This window comes from Carcharodon carcharias, chromosome 31 (genome assembly GCF_017639515.1).
Source record: "Carcharodon carcharias isolate sCarCar2 chromosome 31, sCarCar2.pri, whole genome shotgun sequence".
Taxonomy (NCBI): domain Eukaryota; kingdom Metazoa; phylum Chordata; class Chondrichthyes; order Lamniformes; family Lamnidae; genus Carcharodon; species Carcharodon carcharias.
The window spans coordinates 28,021,824-28,038,418 of record NC_054497.1 but is presented as its reverse complement, the minus strand read 5'-3'; the positions used below and the strand labels follow the sequence as shown (position 1 = coordinate 28,038,418).

General features: G+C 45.4%; 1 protein-coding gene across 2 annotated transcripts in view; it reads left to right on the top strand.

Annotated features, from left to right (window-relative positions):
- Positions 1-16,595, top strand: part of chadlb (chondroadherin-like b) — a 123,340-nt gene that overhangs the window by 79,261 nt on the left and 27,484 nt on the right. For both annotated transcript variants that reach the window (XM_041177649.1, XM_041177648.1), the window contains one exon: positions 14,657-14,818. In XM_041177649.1, coding sequence (XP_041033583.1) covers positions 14,657-14,818 — 162 coding nt within the window. The remainder of the gene's footprint in view (positions 1-14,656; positions 14,819-16,595) is intronic.

Here is a 16,595-nt window from a genome sequence, read left to right as displayed (position 1 = left end):
ATGGACAATAAAGGCTGACCCAGCCAGCGACGCCCACATCCCGTGAACGAATAGAGAAGAAGCACAAAGGGGGCCATTCAGCCCAGCGTGTCTGTGCTGGCTCTTTGAAGGGCTATCCAATTAGTCCCTCTCTCTTGCTTTATCCTTCACAGCTCTGCGAATTTCTCCTTTTTCAAATATTTCTCCAATTCCCTTTTCAAAGTTACTAGTGAATCTGCTTCTCGCTGCCTTCTAGGCAGCACGTTCCAGATCACAACAAAAAGATTCTCTTTTTCTCCTTTTCTGGTTCTTTTGCCACTGTCTTAGATCTGTGCCCTCTGGTTACCAACCCTCCTCATAATTTACTCTATCAAAACCATTCTGTCAATTCTCCCCTATTCCTTGCTGTTCCAAGGTAAGCAATCCCAGATTCTCTAGTCTTACTGGAGGGGGATTAATTTAAATAGCCCTAATTTTGGCAAACAGAAAGGTGTTTTTGATTTTTGATTTCCCCCTTTATAATTTCCCAACCCCTCGGTTTTGCTGTGATCTGATCCTCTATTAATAACCTCACAGCAAACTCAAGATAGGATAAACTTAGATGGTTAGTTTACTTTACGCACAATCAAAATGCGGGAAGAGGGTTTGCAATGCAACCGCCCCCCCCCACAACCCCACAGCCCCCTCCCCCACTTTTTGTATTCACACAGTAAAAGAGAAATATAGAAAGAAAGAGATACAAGACACAGGGAAAATAAGAATTATTGGTTCACGTGAGTCCAGAGTCCAGAATCAAATGGTGTATTCCTTCACAGAGTCGGCAGGCTGAAACTGAGGCTGGATAATTCACTTTCCCAGCAGAGGTGACTTCCACAATGAGATGGGCACGCAGAGGCAAATTATTCTTGTAGGTGATGGTACAGTAGAAACTTCCAGTGTAGATGGGGCCAGGCATTCAAACCTGGACAGAGCCCCTTTTCTGAGCTGCAGCTTGGAAGATGGCAGTGGGGTGGGGTTGGGGGAATGGGTCATGTAACATGACTCCCACTTTTCCACTTTGGCTTTAACAAAGGATATATATTCCTTTGTCTGGATTCAGGAGCTTGGTTATGTTTCAACCATTAAGAATTTCACAAGAGATTTCAGGGTTCTTTGTCCTATCAGACTGGTAGTCTCCATTGGCCAGACCTGGCTTTAAAAATGTAAATGGCCTTTGTACAATTCCCGTGTAAGTTTGTTTCCTTCAGCTCACTGGGTTGTTAGCATCTCTTCAGAGATAATGAGGTGGCAACTTCTCTGAATGCCATTTTGTTTGCATCATTGCCAGCCATGGCTTCAGTCATTTTAAAGTCATTGTCCAGTTTTTAAAATTTTATAGGTTAGCCATAATGATATATATATTTTATAAAAAAATATAGAGTGTAGTCTTAGCCCCCTGATATTAGTCTACAGTTGAATCCAGCAAGAATCCTAGGGTCCCTTCACTCCTTACAGGGAGAAGTTTGTTCTCCCCCCTCCCCTCAGCTCCTCATGCCAATGGGTAGGTCTGGGGTTGAAGGGCCTGTCGAATAGGAAACATTTTCCTTGTTGACATCACAACAACAACTTATATTTATTTACTGCCTTTAATGTAATGAAACATCCCAAGGCACTTCACGAGAGCATTATTAAGTCTGACGCTGAGCCACGTGAGGAGAAATAGTATCAGATGACCAAAAGTTTAGTCAAAGTGCCGGGTGGTGGGTAATTAAGGGAGTTAGGGAAGGAAGGGAAAGAGATGCTTGTTTGCTTTCTAACTTTCTCAGCCTTCAGGAAGTGATCGTACTCTGCTACAGGAGAAGAAGCTAATTATATGGTGAGTATCCAGTAAGTGACTAAGGTTTATTCTATTCCTAAGGTTTGAAATAGTCTAGCAACTGGTGGTAAGGTTAATAAAATATATAAAAACAAAAGCAAAATGTATAATTGCATAAAATAATTAAATACATTCGACCACATTGAGGATGTGTCACAGCTGCAGAATGTGGGAGGTCCTGGATGCCAATTTGATCCAGATGGGCACACAGAGGCAAATTATTCTTGAAGGCAATGGTACAGAATTTCCAGTAGAAACAGTGTAGATGGGGCCAGGCATTCAAACCTGGACAGAGCCACATCTGCAGTAAGCGGTTGAAGTTTGAGCAGCTTCATTTCAGAGTTTGTGAGCTGGAGGCTGAACTACAGATGCTGCAGTGCATCAGGAAGGGGGAAAGTTAACTGGATTCTTTGTACCAGGAGGCAGTCACACCTCTTAGGACGGGGTCTTCTGATTTGGTCAGTGGTCAGGGACAGGAGAGTGTGACTGCGAGTGAGGTAGTAAAGGGGACCCAGAGGACAGGAGTGCAGGAGTGTCAGCCTCTGCAATTGCCCAGCAGGTCTGAGGTTCTCTCAGCTTGTTTGGATGAGAGTGGGGGTTGCAGGGTGGATGAACAAACTGACCATGGCACCGTGGTACAGGAAACCATTCAAGTTGGGGGAGCAAAAAGGAATGTAGTGGTAGTGGGGACAGTATAATCAGAGGTGTTAATATGGCAATCACCTTATAAAAACCAATTGCTAGTTAAACAGGCAATGGGCATTGATTATCCCATCTAAACAGAATAAAAGGTACAGCTGGAACACTTTGTGTGGAATCTACTGGGAAGTCAGTAGCACTGAGGAGTTGTCATGAAAATAAACCAGCTTGAACCAAAAGATCAGCCTGAATTAATTCTTCCACCACAACCTCTTACTGTGAATAACAAGAGGGATTGACACCATTCTCTGCAGCAAAGAGCGTGAGTCCAGATAGTGCTAGGCTGAGGGACATCTGCTCAGGGCTGGAGAGGAACTTACAGTGGAAGGGGGAGGACCCAGTTGTCATGGTCCACGTAGGTACCAACAATATTGGCAGGATGAGGAAGGTGATTCTGTACTGTCAGTATGAGGAGCTTGGCACCAAATTAAGAAGAGGAACCTCAAAGGTCATAATCTCTGGATTATTACCTGAGCCATGTGCAAATTGGAATAGGACAATTCAGGTTAGGGAGACGAATGTGTGGCTGAAAGCCTGGTGTGGGAGAAATGGGTTCCAGTTCATGGGACACTGGCACCAATACTGGGGAAAGTGGGATCTGTACCGTTGGGATGGTCTACACCTGAACCGTGCTGGGACCGGTGTTCTTGTGATCTGCATAATTAGGCAATTTGAGAGGCTTTTAAATTAAATAGTGGGGGCAAGGGATCAAATTTGGGCCAGAAATTTACCCTCGGGGTGCACCTGAGGTCGGTGCGGACAGAAGTGGACGTAAAACCTGCTTTAAGCCGAGATCATGATATAAACGTGATCTTAAGCTGGCTGGCCAATAAACGGCCAGCAAGCGTGGAACACGCCTGGAGAAAGGCTCAGCACTGCCGGTGGGGGCGGGGAGAGGGCGGGCGCCAATGTCCCCGCGGGCGCTGGTGCGCGTTTCCAGCGAGCTCCCTGAAGGCAGACTCGCTGCCCCAGGAAGCTGCAGATCCCCCCAGAATAAAACAAAGCACAAAAATACTGCAAAAAAAAATGTCCATGCAGCACAACCAAGCTCCTGACAGCGTACCTCACAAAAAAAAAGCAGTGCACTGATATTTCTTTTAATTTTTAATCCGAATGAAGATTTCATCCGCCCTTGGCTGAGGTTTGAGCAAAAATGTGAAGCCCGCCTGGCCGAATGGCCCATTCGCCAACTGTACGGTTGGACGGGCGCCAAAAAAATCACTGACGATTGGGCCGTTAATGAGCTTAATTGCCCGATTAATTGCTGGCGGGCATGCTTCCAACTTTTGCACACGCCCACCGCGCGAAATATCACTCGAGTGCATGATGACGTTGGGACGCTTGCTCGATGTCATCTCACACGATCCTTCGTCCGTTCGGGTCGGATCCGTGCCCCACCTCGGGATGCAAGATCCTGGCTGCGGTAAATCAAAGAGACAAGACAAAAGAAAAAGATATTATTACAGGAAATAAAAAACAGACCGTGACAGGAAGGGTTAGAGAGTACAAATCTAACAATAAATCAACAGATGAAACTAGAGAATATAAAAAGAATAAAAGGATAAAACTGAAAGCTCTGTATCTGAATGTACGTAGCATTCAAAACAAAACAGATGAACTGAGAGCGCCTATAGAAATAAATAGTTATGATTTGATAGACATTACAGAGACATGGCTGCAGGAGAACTTGGATTGGGACCTGAATATTGAAGGGTACAGGATATTTAGGAAAGACAGGAAGCAAGGAAAGTGTGGAGGGGAGGCTCTGTTAGTTAATGATGGTATTAGCACAATAGAGAGGGATGACCTAAGTTCAGGAAACCAGGATGTGGAAATGGTTTGGGTAGAGATGAGAAAAGGTAAAGATAAGAAGTCACTTGTGGGAGTCGTGTACAGGCCTCCTAACAGTAACCACATGGTAGGATGGAGCATAAAGGAAGAAATAATTGGAGCTTGTCAGAAAGGCACGGCGATAATCATGGGAGATTCTAATTTACATATAGACTGGAAAGTCATATGGGCAAAGGTAACCTGGATGGGGAGTACATTGAATGTTTTTGGGATAATTTCCTAGAACAGCATGTTCGGGAGCTAACCAGAGAGTAGGCTATCCTAGACCTGGTGTTGTGCAATGAGATGAGAGCAATTAATTATCTCATAGTGAAGGAACCCCTAGGTAGCAGTGACCATAATATGATTGAATTTTACATTCAGTTGGAGGGAGAGAGGAATGGGTCTGAGACTAAGTTTTTAAACTTAAATAAGGACAATTATGAGGGCATGAAAGCTGAGCTGGCTAAAGTGAATTGGCAAATTAGGTTAAGGGATAGGTCAATAGCGATGCAGTGGCTAATATTTAAAGGGATATTTCAGAATGCACAGAATAGATACATTCCAACGAATAAGAAAAAGCATAAGGGATGGACACACCATTTGTGGTTAACTTGAAATGTTAAAGATAGTATCGAACTTAAAGAAAAAACATATAATTGTGGAAAGATATGTGGAAGGCCAGAAGATTGGACAGAATATAAGGAACAGCAAAAAATGACTAAAAGACTAATAAGGAGGGAAAAATTAGAGTATGAGAGAAAGCTGTTTGGAAATATAAGAACAGATAGTAATGGTTTTTATAAATATTTTAAAAAAGAAAAGAATTAACAAAGTGAGCATTGGTCCTATTGAAAGTGAGGCTGGAGAATTGATAATGGAAAACAAGGAGATGGCAGATGAATTGAACAGATATTTTGCATCAATTTTCACTATAGAGGATACAAGTAACATCCCAGAAGCAGCTGTAAACCAGGAAATAGAAGTGGGGAAGGAAGTCAAGAAAATTACAGTCACCAGAGAAGTGGTACTGAGTAAATTGTTGGAGCTGTGGGCTGTCAAAAGCATGGGTCCTGATGGGCTTCATCCTAGGGGCTTAAAAGAAGTGTCTAGTGAGATAGTTGATGCATTGGTCTTAATTTACCAAAACTCCCTAGATTCGGGGAAGGCCCCATTAGATTGGAAGATACCCTCAGCCTGTATGCCTGACATGGAATGTACTTTATAGATACCAAGAGGATTACAATTGTATAGAGGCACCTCATAGTGGAACATGCTGTATGGAGGCAAGCTGAATTTTCTTGCCCTTTCTGTAATTTCCAAGTCAAAATGTTTTGTAATGTACTTTTACAAATGTTATGAACAAAGCATGTTTTGGGGAGAAAATAGGGGTGGGCAATAAATGCTGACCTTGCCAGTGATGCTCACATCCCAAGAACTGACAATAAAAAAAGATATAGCCCCTAGTCTTGGTCTCACCAGCCAGGAGTGCATTGGAATAATGAAGTCTTACCAGCAATTGGAAACATCTCTACATTTCCCCTATCAAACCTTTCATACTTGAGCACAAAAATCAGGGTTGACATTGCAGTGCAGTACTGAGGGAGTGCCGCACTGTTGGAGGCACTGTATTTTGGATGAGACGTTAAACTGTGGCCCCTTTCATGGGTCATATAAAATATCCCATGATGTTATTTTGATGAGGAGCTGTGGCATTCTCCACACCCCCCACCCCGCCCTCCACCGTGTCCCGGCCAATATTTATCCATCAATCAACATCACAAAAACAAATTATCTGATCATTATGATATTGCTGATTGTAGGAGCTCACTGTGCTCAATTTGGCTGCTAGGTTTCCTACATTACAACAGCGATTACACCTCAAAAGCACTTCATTGGCTGTAAAGCACCTTGAGGCATGTGGTGGTCATAAAAGGCGCTACATAAATGTAAGTCTCTCTTTCATAATTTTAAAGACCTCTATCAGGTCACCCCTCAGCCTTCTCTCTTCTAGAGAAAAGAGCTCCAGTCTGTTCAGTCCTTTTTTTCAATAACTTAATACAAGAGTGAGAAATCCGCTATTCCCCACTCAAAATTCCTTGATCAAAATTCAATCAAAAGTTATTTTGGTGAAATGAAAGTTGCCTATGAATACAGTGGAATCCCTTTATAAGGAAATGTCCCTCTGCCAGCTTAAAATTCTGTTCTAAACGGGCAGCTTCTGTTCTTGAGCTCTCTGAGAGGTTGAGGCACCGTTAGAAAGAACTAATCATACGAGGACTTCAGTGGTTTAAGAATTGTCCCTTTCTTTCTGTGTGACCTGTGGGAGTTCTGCTCCAACAATAACATTCACTGGGTGAGTAAGAGGAGGCAGACCTGAGCTGGTATTTTCAGGGTCAGTCAGAGCGAGGGCCAAGTCAGGAATGCATGAGCCAAAACACGTTCCAAGTCAAATAAAAGATTGGATCTGGCCATGGGTGTGAAGCATCATTCTCTAGGGGGATAATGCTTCCTCTGCCTCGAATGCTGACATGATGTCTGTTGACTAACACAAACTCCAACATTATTGAGCTCCCAATGACCGGGACACGGTGGAGGGCGGGGTTGGGGGGAGAATGCCACTGCTCCTCATCAAATAACAACATGGGATTTTTATGACCCCTGAAAGGGGCCACAGTTTAATGTCTCATCCAAAATACAGCACCTCTGACAGTGCAGCACCCCCTCAGTACTGCACTGCAATGTCAACCCTGATTTTTGTGCGCAAGTATGAAAGGTTTGATATGGTAAATGGAGAGATGTTTCCACTTGCTGGTAAGACTTCATTATTCCAATGCACTCCTGGCTGGTGAGACCAAGACTAGGGGCCACTTATGCACTGGCTGCTGTCACACTAAGGCCTCTAATTCAGAAATATTCCATGCTCGATCATCAGCTCTGAGCTTTGACTGACCCCAGCCAGGATGCAAGTTGGTACCATTGGCCTCAGTACCTTTGAGTAGCCAGATGTGAGGTGCTAGCTAATAAAAGTCTTTCAAATTATGAGGGAGTTCAATAGAGTAGACATTGAGACATAGGGAGGATCCAAAACTAGAGGACATAATTAAAAGATATGGTGGTGTGTTACAGATCACTCAGGGAGTCCGAGTTACTGTAGTAACATGTTCTTTTCCATTCATGTTGTGGTCTGGAGTTATGGATAGCGATGGTAGAGGCTCCAATGTTCCTTCCATCACACAGCTGACCAGGAATCTCTCCCGCTCTTACCATCTGCCATTGGTAGGTGTTGGAAGGATTTGCAGGTTGATTCTCAACCTGTTTGGCTGCATTATGAACACACCTTCCTTGACCATCAAGTCCTGGGGTGGGACTCGAACCTGGAGCTTGTGCCTCAGAGGCAGGGGCACTACCCACTGCACCTTAAAATCTCCTAAAATGAGATAGTCACTAATAAATCCAATCGGGAATTCAGGTGAAATCTTTTTGCTCAGCGAGTGGTTAGAATGTGGAAGCTGCTACCGCAGAACCAATTGAAGCAAATAACATAAATGCTTTTAGGGACAAGTTGGATTAGAACGCAAGGTCCTGTTCCTGGTCTAATGTTTCCCAGGTGGAGAGTGCAGTATTTGGGGGTCAGACAAGGACAGGGATGAGTTTAACTGACACATCCCAACTATATACGTATGGTACCCACTGATAGATGAAAAATTACCCACTTGGATGAGGAATCTAGAATGGACTGGTGTCACTGCACGAGAATCTTCAGGAGATAAGAGAAAATTTCATTTGTCAGTCATGTTATTTTGGGAAAAAGCTGCGTTTTGTGTACAACACATGTCCAGGGAGGGGATCAAAACAGGCCTGTGAGCCACTGCGGCCTAGAAACTCAAACATCTCAGTGGCACTCATATCTGCCACTGATTTGAATTTTATGGACTTAGAGCGTTGGAAGGGTCATTCCTAATAAGATCATAAGAAATAGGAGCAGGAGTAGGCCATTTGGCCCATCAAGCCTGTTCCACCATCCAATACGATTATGGCTGATCTGTTTCTGGCCTTAAATCCACTTTCCTGTCTGCCCTCCTAACCCTTGACTCCCTTGTAGATCAAAAATCTGTCTAACTCAGCCTTAAATATATTCAGTAACCCAACCTCCACTGCTCTCGGGGGAAGAGAATTCCAAAGATGAACAACCCTCTGAGAGAAAAAATTCCTCATCATCTACGTCTTTAATGGGAGACTCCTGTGCCCCCTAGTTCTAGGTTCCCCCACGAGGGAAAACATCCTCTCAGCATCTACCCTCAGAATCTTCCCCAATGAGTATAGGCCCAACCTGCACAAACTCTCTTCATAAGACAACCCCTTCATCCCAGGAATCAGACGAGTGAACCTTCTCTGAACTGCTTCCAATGCAATTATATCTCTCTTAAGTAAGGAGACCAAAACTGTACACAGTACTCCAGATGTTGGTCTCACCAATGCCCTGTACAGTTGTAACTAGACTTCCCTACTTTTATACTCAATCTCCCTCGTAATAAAGGCCAACATTCCATTTGCCTTCCTAATTATTTGCTGTACCTGCATGCTGACTTTTTGTGATTCATGTACAAGGACACCCAGATCCCTCTGTACCGCAGCATTCTGCAGTGTCTCTCCATTTAAAAATATTCTCTTTCTATTCTTCCTGTCAAACGTAACCTATCTATATCCCTTCACAGACTCGTTGTATCCTCCTCAAACTTGCTTTCCTACCTTTCTTTATATCGTCAGCAAATTTGGCTGCGATCCACTTGGTCCCAAACAGCTTTGACGCCCACTGTCTTATTCATTGTAGAGTTAATCAACAATGTGTAAGGTTGTTGAAGCAAATTTTCACAAACTGAATGATCCTTTATAAGTGGCTGCTTTTTAACTGTTGACATAACAACAGTTAATAAACCCATGCCGTTGTTACTTCTAGGCTTGACTATTCCAACGCACAGTTAATCAGGTTCCAAAAGACTCTGCATCCTCTGTAAACTTGAGCTCATCCAAAACTCTTCTGCCCCCTGTTCTAACTTGAAGCAAGCCCCATGCATTCACCCATCACCCCAACATTCTCTGATTTACCCAGTCTGGCAATGCCTCAATTTAAACTATATTAAAATTAAATGTTAATTCATTTTTCTGAATGTTATTAAAATTAAGTTGCAGCCTGTTTGGATTGAACTGTTGCTTTTGCAGTTACAATAGAAACTAGAGACAGACAACAAAGATGGGGGAATGGCATTAAATTCCACCCAGTATCTCTCACTCAAATTTAAACAGCAATTGGTATTTATATAGCTCCAATTAATGTCCCATAAGGCACTTCACAGGAGCCTTATCAAACAAAATTTGGCATTGAGGCACTTAAGGAGATATTAGATCAGCTGACCAAATGCTTGCTAAGAGGTAGGTTTTAATTAGTGTCTTAAAGGAGGAAAACGAGTTGGAGAGACAGAGAGTTCCAGAGAGGGGGTTCCAGAGCTTAGGGTCAAGGCAACCCCTACCACAACCACCAGTGGAAGAGTAATTAAAATCGGGGATGTGCATGAGGCAAGAATTAGAGCAGTATAGATATCTCAGAGAATCATAGGGCTGGAGGAGATTAGAAGTAGGAAGGGGTGATACCATGGAGGAATTGGGAATCAGGGATAAGAATTTAAAAATTGAGGCGTTGCCAGACTGGGAGCCAAAGTATATCAGCGAAACACTAGGGTGATGGGTGAATTGGACTTGGTGTGAGTCAGGGTACAGGCAGCACAATTTTGGATGAACTGAAGTTTATGGAGGATGGTGGATGGGAGGCTGGCCAACAGAGCTGTGGAATAGTTAGGTCTGGAGATAACAAAGGCATGGATGAGGGCTTCAGCAGCAGATGAGCTGAGGCAGCAACAGAGGTGGGCCACTTTACAGAGCTGGAAGTAAGCAGGTTGGAAGCTCGTCTTAGCATCAAATATGACACCAAAGCTGTGAACAATCTGATTTAGCCTTGGACAATTGCCAGGCAGAGGGATGGAGCTGGTGGTGGGGCCCACAGGCAATGGATTGTGGAACCTAACGTAGTTCTTTTGGGCAATATGTTTAAATGAAGGATAAGAGAGCACCAGGGTTAGATCCTTGGAAGACTCCAGAGTAACATTGTGGAAGCGTGAAGAGTTGTCATTCCAGATGACTATCTGTCCACGACTGCAAAATAAAGGCAGATGAGAGCAGTCCCACCCAGCTGGATGACAGTGGAGAGGAATTGAAGGAGGGCAGCATGGTCAACCATGTCAAAGGCAAGTCAAGAAGAACAAGGAGGGGAAGTTTACCATAGCCACAGTCACATAGTGTGTCGTTTGTGACTTGGGTAAGAGCTTTTTCAACATAGCGACACAAGCGGAAACATAATTGGAGAGATTCAAACATGAAGTTCCGGGAAAGATGGGCATGGATTTGGGAGAAAGTTCAAGGACTTTGGAACAGGAAAGGGAGTTTAGATCTGGGGCACCAGTTTGCAAAGATGGAGAGGGTTTTTAACAGTTAAAAACAACTATTTTAATTAACTTCCTGCTATAGGATTGCAATCGAAGAAGGTAATGATGTTAGTCAGCAGAGAAATGTTGGCTGGGAATCTTTTACATCTGTCTAAGAGGGTAGTTAGGATCAAGTTTATCATCTACCTGAAGGCAGCACATGACACCAGCCCCTCACTACTGCACTGATGTGTCAACCTCAGATAAGTTACACAAGCCCTTGGCTTTGGGACTTGAAACCACAGCTTCAGAGGCAAGGGTTACCCATTAAACCGCAGCTGACATCTTTGTTAAAGTTCCAACTGCATCTGTTTCCTGTGACCTTTGCTCAAACAATCGCAGAGAAATATTGGCGACTGACTCGAGACGGAAGCATTCAAATGAAGTAGGACTTCCAGACAAAGCCAAGCACCTGCTTTCATTTTCAGGGGATTGCACCATTGTTTTACTACTTGTTTTTTCTCATTCTTTCCCAAAATGTGGGCGTTGCTGACTAGCCCAGCATTTATTCCCCATCGCTAATTACCCTTGAGAAGGTGGTGGTGAGCTGCCTTCTTGAACCGCTGCAGTCCCTGTGGTGTAGGTACACACACACTGTTGTTAGGGAGGGAGCTGCAGGATTTTGATCTAGTGACAGTGAAGGAATGGTGATATATTTCCAAGTCAGGATGATGAGTGTCTTGGAGGGGAGCTTGCAGGTGGTGGTGTTCCCATGTGCCTGCTGCCCTTGTCCTTTTCTAGATGGGAGTGGTCATGGTTTTGGAAGGTGCTGTCGAAGGAGCCTTGGTGGGTTGCTGCAGTGCATCTTGTAGATGGTACACACACTGCTGCTACTGTGCGTCGGTGGTGGAGGGAGTGAATGTTTGTGGATGGGGTGTCAATCAAGTGGGCTGCTTTGTCCTGGACGGTGTCAAGCCTCTTGAGTGTTGTGGGAGCTGCACTCATTCAGGGAAATGGAGAGTATTCCATCACATTCCTTACTTGTGCCTTGTAGATGATGGACAGGCTGTGGGGAGTCAGGAGGTGAGTTAATCGCCAAGTATTCCTAGCCTCTGACCTGCTCTTGTAGCCACAGTATTTATATAGCTGGTCGAGTTTGGTTTCTGATCAATGGTAACCCCCAGGATGTTGACAGTAGGGGATTCAGCGATGGTAATGCTATTGAATGTCAAGGGTTGATGGTTAGATTCTCTCTTATTACTGGAATATTAACCCTGAGGCCTGGACTAATGACCCGGAAGCACAAGTTCAAATCCCACAAGACAACTCGGGAATTTAAATTGAGTTAATTAAATAGATCTGGAATAAAAAGCAGGTCTCAGTAATAAAGACCATGAAATTACTAAATTGTTGTAAAAACCCATCTGGTTCACTAATGTCCTTTAGGGAAAGAAATCTGCCGTCCTTACTCAGTCTGGCCTACATCTGATTCCATACCCACAGCAACGTGGATGATCATAAGGTCATAAAATCATCTTAAGCGCCCTTCAAAATGGCCTAGCAAGCCATTCAGTTGTATTCAGGAAGGCAGCTCACCTCCACCATCTCAAGGGAATTAAAGATGGACAATAAATGTTGGCCAAGTCAGCATCACCCACAACCTGTGTGAATAGAAAAAAAAGTTCTGGTTGACGTCAATCCCATCCTCAGCATGCACATAAGAAGACTATCTAACGCAGGGGTCTCCAAACCGTGGTTCGTGACCCCCAGCGGGGTCATGGGATGAGATTTTGGGGTCCCGAGCTCTGAGGCCATAATGGAGACTCTGTCAGAAAAGTCCTGGGACTGGCTCCGAGGTCCCATCAGGTGATATGGGGATAGTGCAGAAAAATGATGTTGAGGTAGAGGATAGGCCATGATCTCATTGAATGACTGAGCGGGCTCAAAGGGCTGAATAGCCTCCTCCTGCTCCTATTTTGCATGTTCTTATGATACATGCATCCGATCTTTTTCTCTCTGGGTGGAATTTTCCTTGCTCGCTGGCATCGGGCCTTGTCCTGCTATTATCACAATCTGGTTTCTTACCTTAATGCCACTATCAGCACCTCCTTTAGCTCTCACCACTACCATTAACACCCACTTTGTCCTTCTGTTCATGACACCTTGTCAAGCTCTCCTTCGGCCTTCTATCCAACTTCACCTGCTCCACCCCCCCCCTCAAGGGTATAAATTTCATCATATTTCTAATTCTCTTTAGCTCTGAAGTCATAGAGATAATTAGTGCATGGCAACAGAGTCAAAGCAGGAGAGAGAGCATTCACAGTTGTGTTGGGAGAGGGATGATGTGGTGCAGGATCCTCACGTGGGTGTTCACCACCGACCTTACTGTCACCACAGGCAGGGTCCACATCCTCACCAGTCAGCGTGAGGGCACACTCCTCAAAGTGAGTGAGGGGCCTAATGTGGGCCACTCCAGCCCCCTGTCTGGGTCCTTTCCCTGCTGTTGTGAGCCAACTTCTCCTGCATGAAAACAGATGGAGAGAGTGTGAGCAGGACACATGACACTGCGGGGAACGTTTGTGTGGTGAGCGGAGCCATGGACAGGATGAGAACGTGAGCTCCAGAGGATATGAGCCTGATGGAGATGTGAGGGTGTGTGTGAGAGTTAGTGGTGTTGTCCCTTGAGGTGTGAGATCCCTGTGGGTGTGTGATGGGTTTGTGAGAGTGTGAGTTGAGAGTGATGAGAAGAGTGACTTACCCTGGTGGAACGGAGTGGCACTGGGTGGCTGACCTCTTTTGCAGGGTATTGGCACTGACCACCGCTGCCACTGCCTCCCATGCTGGATGGGTGATGCAGCTGCCCATCCTGCGGCCAGAGCGGGTTAGAGGACATCACGGCGAGTCTCCACGGCGTTTTAAAGGCGCTCGAGGGACGCGTCATTAAATCTGGGGGCTGCAGTCTTTTTGAATTCAGAGCCATCCTGTCTCCTGTGCAGCAGCCCTGGGCCAGAAGCACTGAGGTGTGTGTGCGCCGCTGGTCTTTAAACATGGCGCCCGGCGAGATGAAGCGATGAGGTGATGGTGTGGCGGGTGAATGAGAGCCTGCCCACCATCTAAACAGCCTGTTTCCCAGGAACACATGATTGGGGATGAGACAGCGTGAGAAGCCACCATTGTGACCAACGGGTAACACGTCGTTTATCCTGCTCGCTACCGCACTTAGTGCCAATCGGGGACGACCCCGCCCTCTGTCTTTGAACCTAGTCATTGATTTTAGTGTGACATCCCCAGAGATGGGGCCCTGCCTAAAACCTGCTCATTCTCGGTCTATTCATCGTGGCTTCTGAGACCATGTTTCAAATCATTTGGGATGTTTCATGTTTCCAGCTTTTGTTCTCCGGAGATTTAAATAACCACTTTCCGTCTTGCTAGTTTGGGCCATTCTCAAAAGCACGAATGTACAGGATCTCCGTCTCATTAGGCCCGGAGAGTAGGCTGACTCTTTCACGAAATAGTTTAAATTTCACTACACAGCTTTTCAGATGTTTAATGTTTGTGTGAAGGTTAATAATTAAACATCGAAGGCTACTATTCTGCTGTTTTGTTTTACTTTGGTGCTGCCAGCAAACCCACCCTGCCCAACATCTGAGGGTCACCCCAAGCGCCCCACTCCGCCTGCTCAACAACTCTCACACCCCCCAAATTTGGTTGCGGGGGGAAGGGGGTCACACCACACCAGAGGCATTAAAATGGGGTCACACTGGGTAAAGGTTTGGGAAGTGCTGATCTAACACGAGTGGCTTTCTTTTTCCAGATGTATTTGCAGTGCTCCTGTCACTGGCTGCTGGGAGCTGTACTCACCACTCTTGTGGCTGGTACTGTGGCCTGTCCATCTTACTGCATCTGTGACAACTTTCAGCGTGTGGTGACCTGCATCAGGAAACAGCTCACAGAGGTCCCCACCACCATACCAGAGGTTAGTACCAGAAGGGCTGTAAAAGGCATGTGAGGAACCCCAGGCCAATACCAAGCCTTGCAAATCCGTGCAGTAGTCAGGCTTGGGTTTAGGGAGGTGGAAAGGAGCCTATTAGCCTGAAATGAAAACAGGAAACGCTGGAAAACGCTCGACAGGTCAGGCCAATATCCATCTTGAAAAGCCATCAACCTTCATAACCTTGTCCGACCTCCTCTTCACTATGGATGTCCAATCTCTCTACACCTCCATCCCCCACCAGGACAGTCTGAGGGCTTTTGGCTTCTTCCTTGAGCAGAGGCCCAACTGGGCTCCCTCCACCACCACTCTCCTCTGCCTAGCTGAACTTGTTCTCTTATTGAACAATTTCTCCTTTAACTTGTCTCACCTCCTCCAAGTAAAAGATGTTGCCATGGCCTGTCTTTTTTGTGGGGCATGTAGAACATTCCTTGCTCCAGTCCTACTCAAGCTACCCATCCCCCGTCCCAACTCTGTTTCCGGTACATCAATGACTGTGTCGGTGCCGCTTCCTGCTCTCCCCGCGAAGTGGAAAACTTCATCAACTTTGTTTCCAATTTCCACCATCCTCTCACCTTCACATGGTCCATCTCCAACACTTCCCTACACTCTCTTGACTTCTCTGTCTCCATTTCTGGTGATAGACTGTCCACCAGTATTTGTTATAAGCCCACTGACTCCCACAGCTGCCTCGACTACACCCCCTCACACCCTGCCTCCTGTAAGGACTCTATCCCATTCTCCCAGCTCCTTCATCTCCATCACATCTGTTTTGATATGCATACTTTCACAACAGTGTTTCTGACATGTCTTCCTTTTTGCTCAAGAGGATTCCCCCCCTACTATGTTTGACAGGGCCCTCAACCATGTCTGATCCATCTCCCCCAACTCTGCTCTCCCCCTTCTCCTCCCTCTCAGAACCATGATAGGTTCTGCCTATCCTCATTTTTCACTCCACCAGCCTCCACATTTAAAGGATCGTCCTCCGCATTTTCCACCAAATCCAGCACGATGCTACCACCAATCACACCTCCTCCTCCCCTTTCCTGTCAGTATTCCAAAGGAACCATTCCCACTGCAATAGCCTGGTCCAATCCTCTATCACCCCCAATGCTTCATTCCCTTCCCACGGCACTTCCCCATGCAATCGCAGGAGGTGTAACACCTGCCCTTTTACCTCCTCTCCCCTCACCATCCAAATACTCCCTCCAGGTGAAACAGTGTTTTGGGTGCACTTCTTTCAATTCAGTCTATTTGCTGCTCACATTGCTTTACATTGAGGAGATCAAACACAGAATGGGTGACCACTTTGCGAAATCCGTCTGCTCAGTCTGCAAGCATAACCTCAAGCTTCCTTGCCATTTTAACACTCCACCCTGCTCTCATGCCTACATGTCCGTCCTTGGCTTGCTGCAATGTTCCAGTGAAGCTCAAGGCAAACTGGAGGAACAGCACCTCATCTTCCAACTAAGCACTTTACAGACTTTCCAGACTTAACGTTGAGTTCAACAACTTTGACCATGAGCTCAGCCCTCCATTTTGATTCTTTTTTTTTGCCATGTGCCAATCTGAATCTTGTTTCTCATGCTTTTGCTTTCAGGCAAAGCTGTTTATTATTCTGCCATTAACACTCACTCTGGACCAATGCTTTGTTTCTTTACTCCAACCATTACCACTCCCTTTGCCTTCTGTTCCATGACATCTTTATTATTTAATCTCTGCCCTGTACCTTATCCCAGGCCTTCCCTTTGGTTCTTCCCCC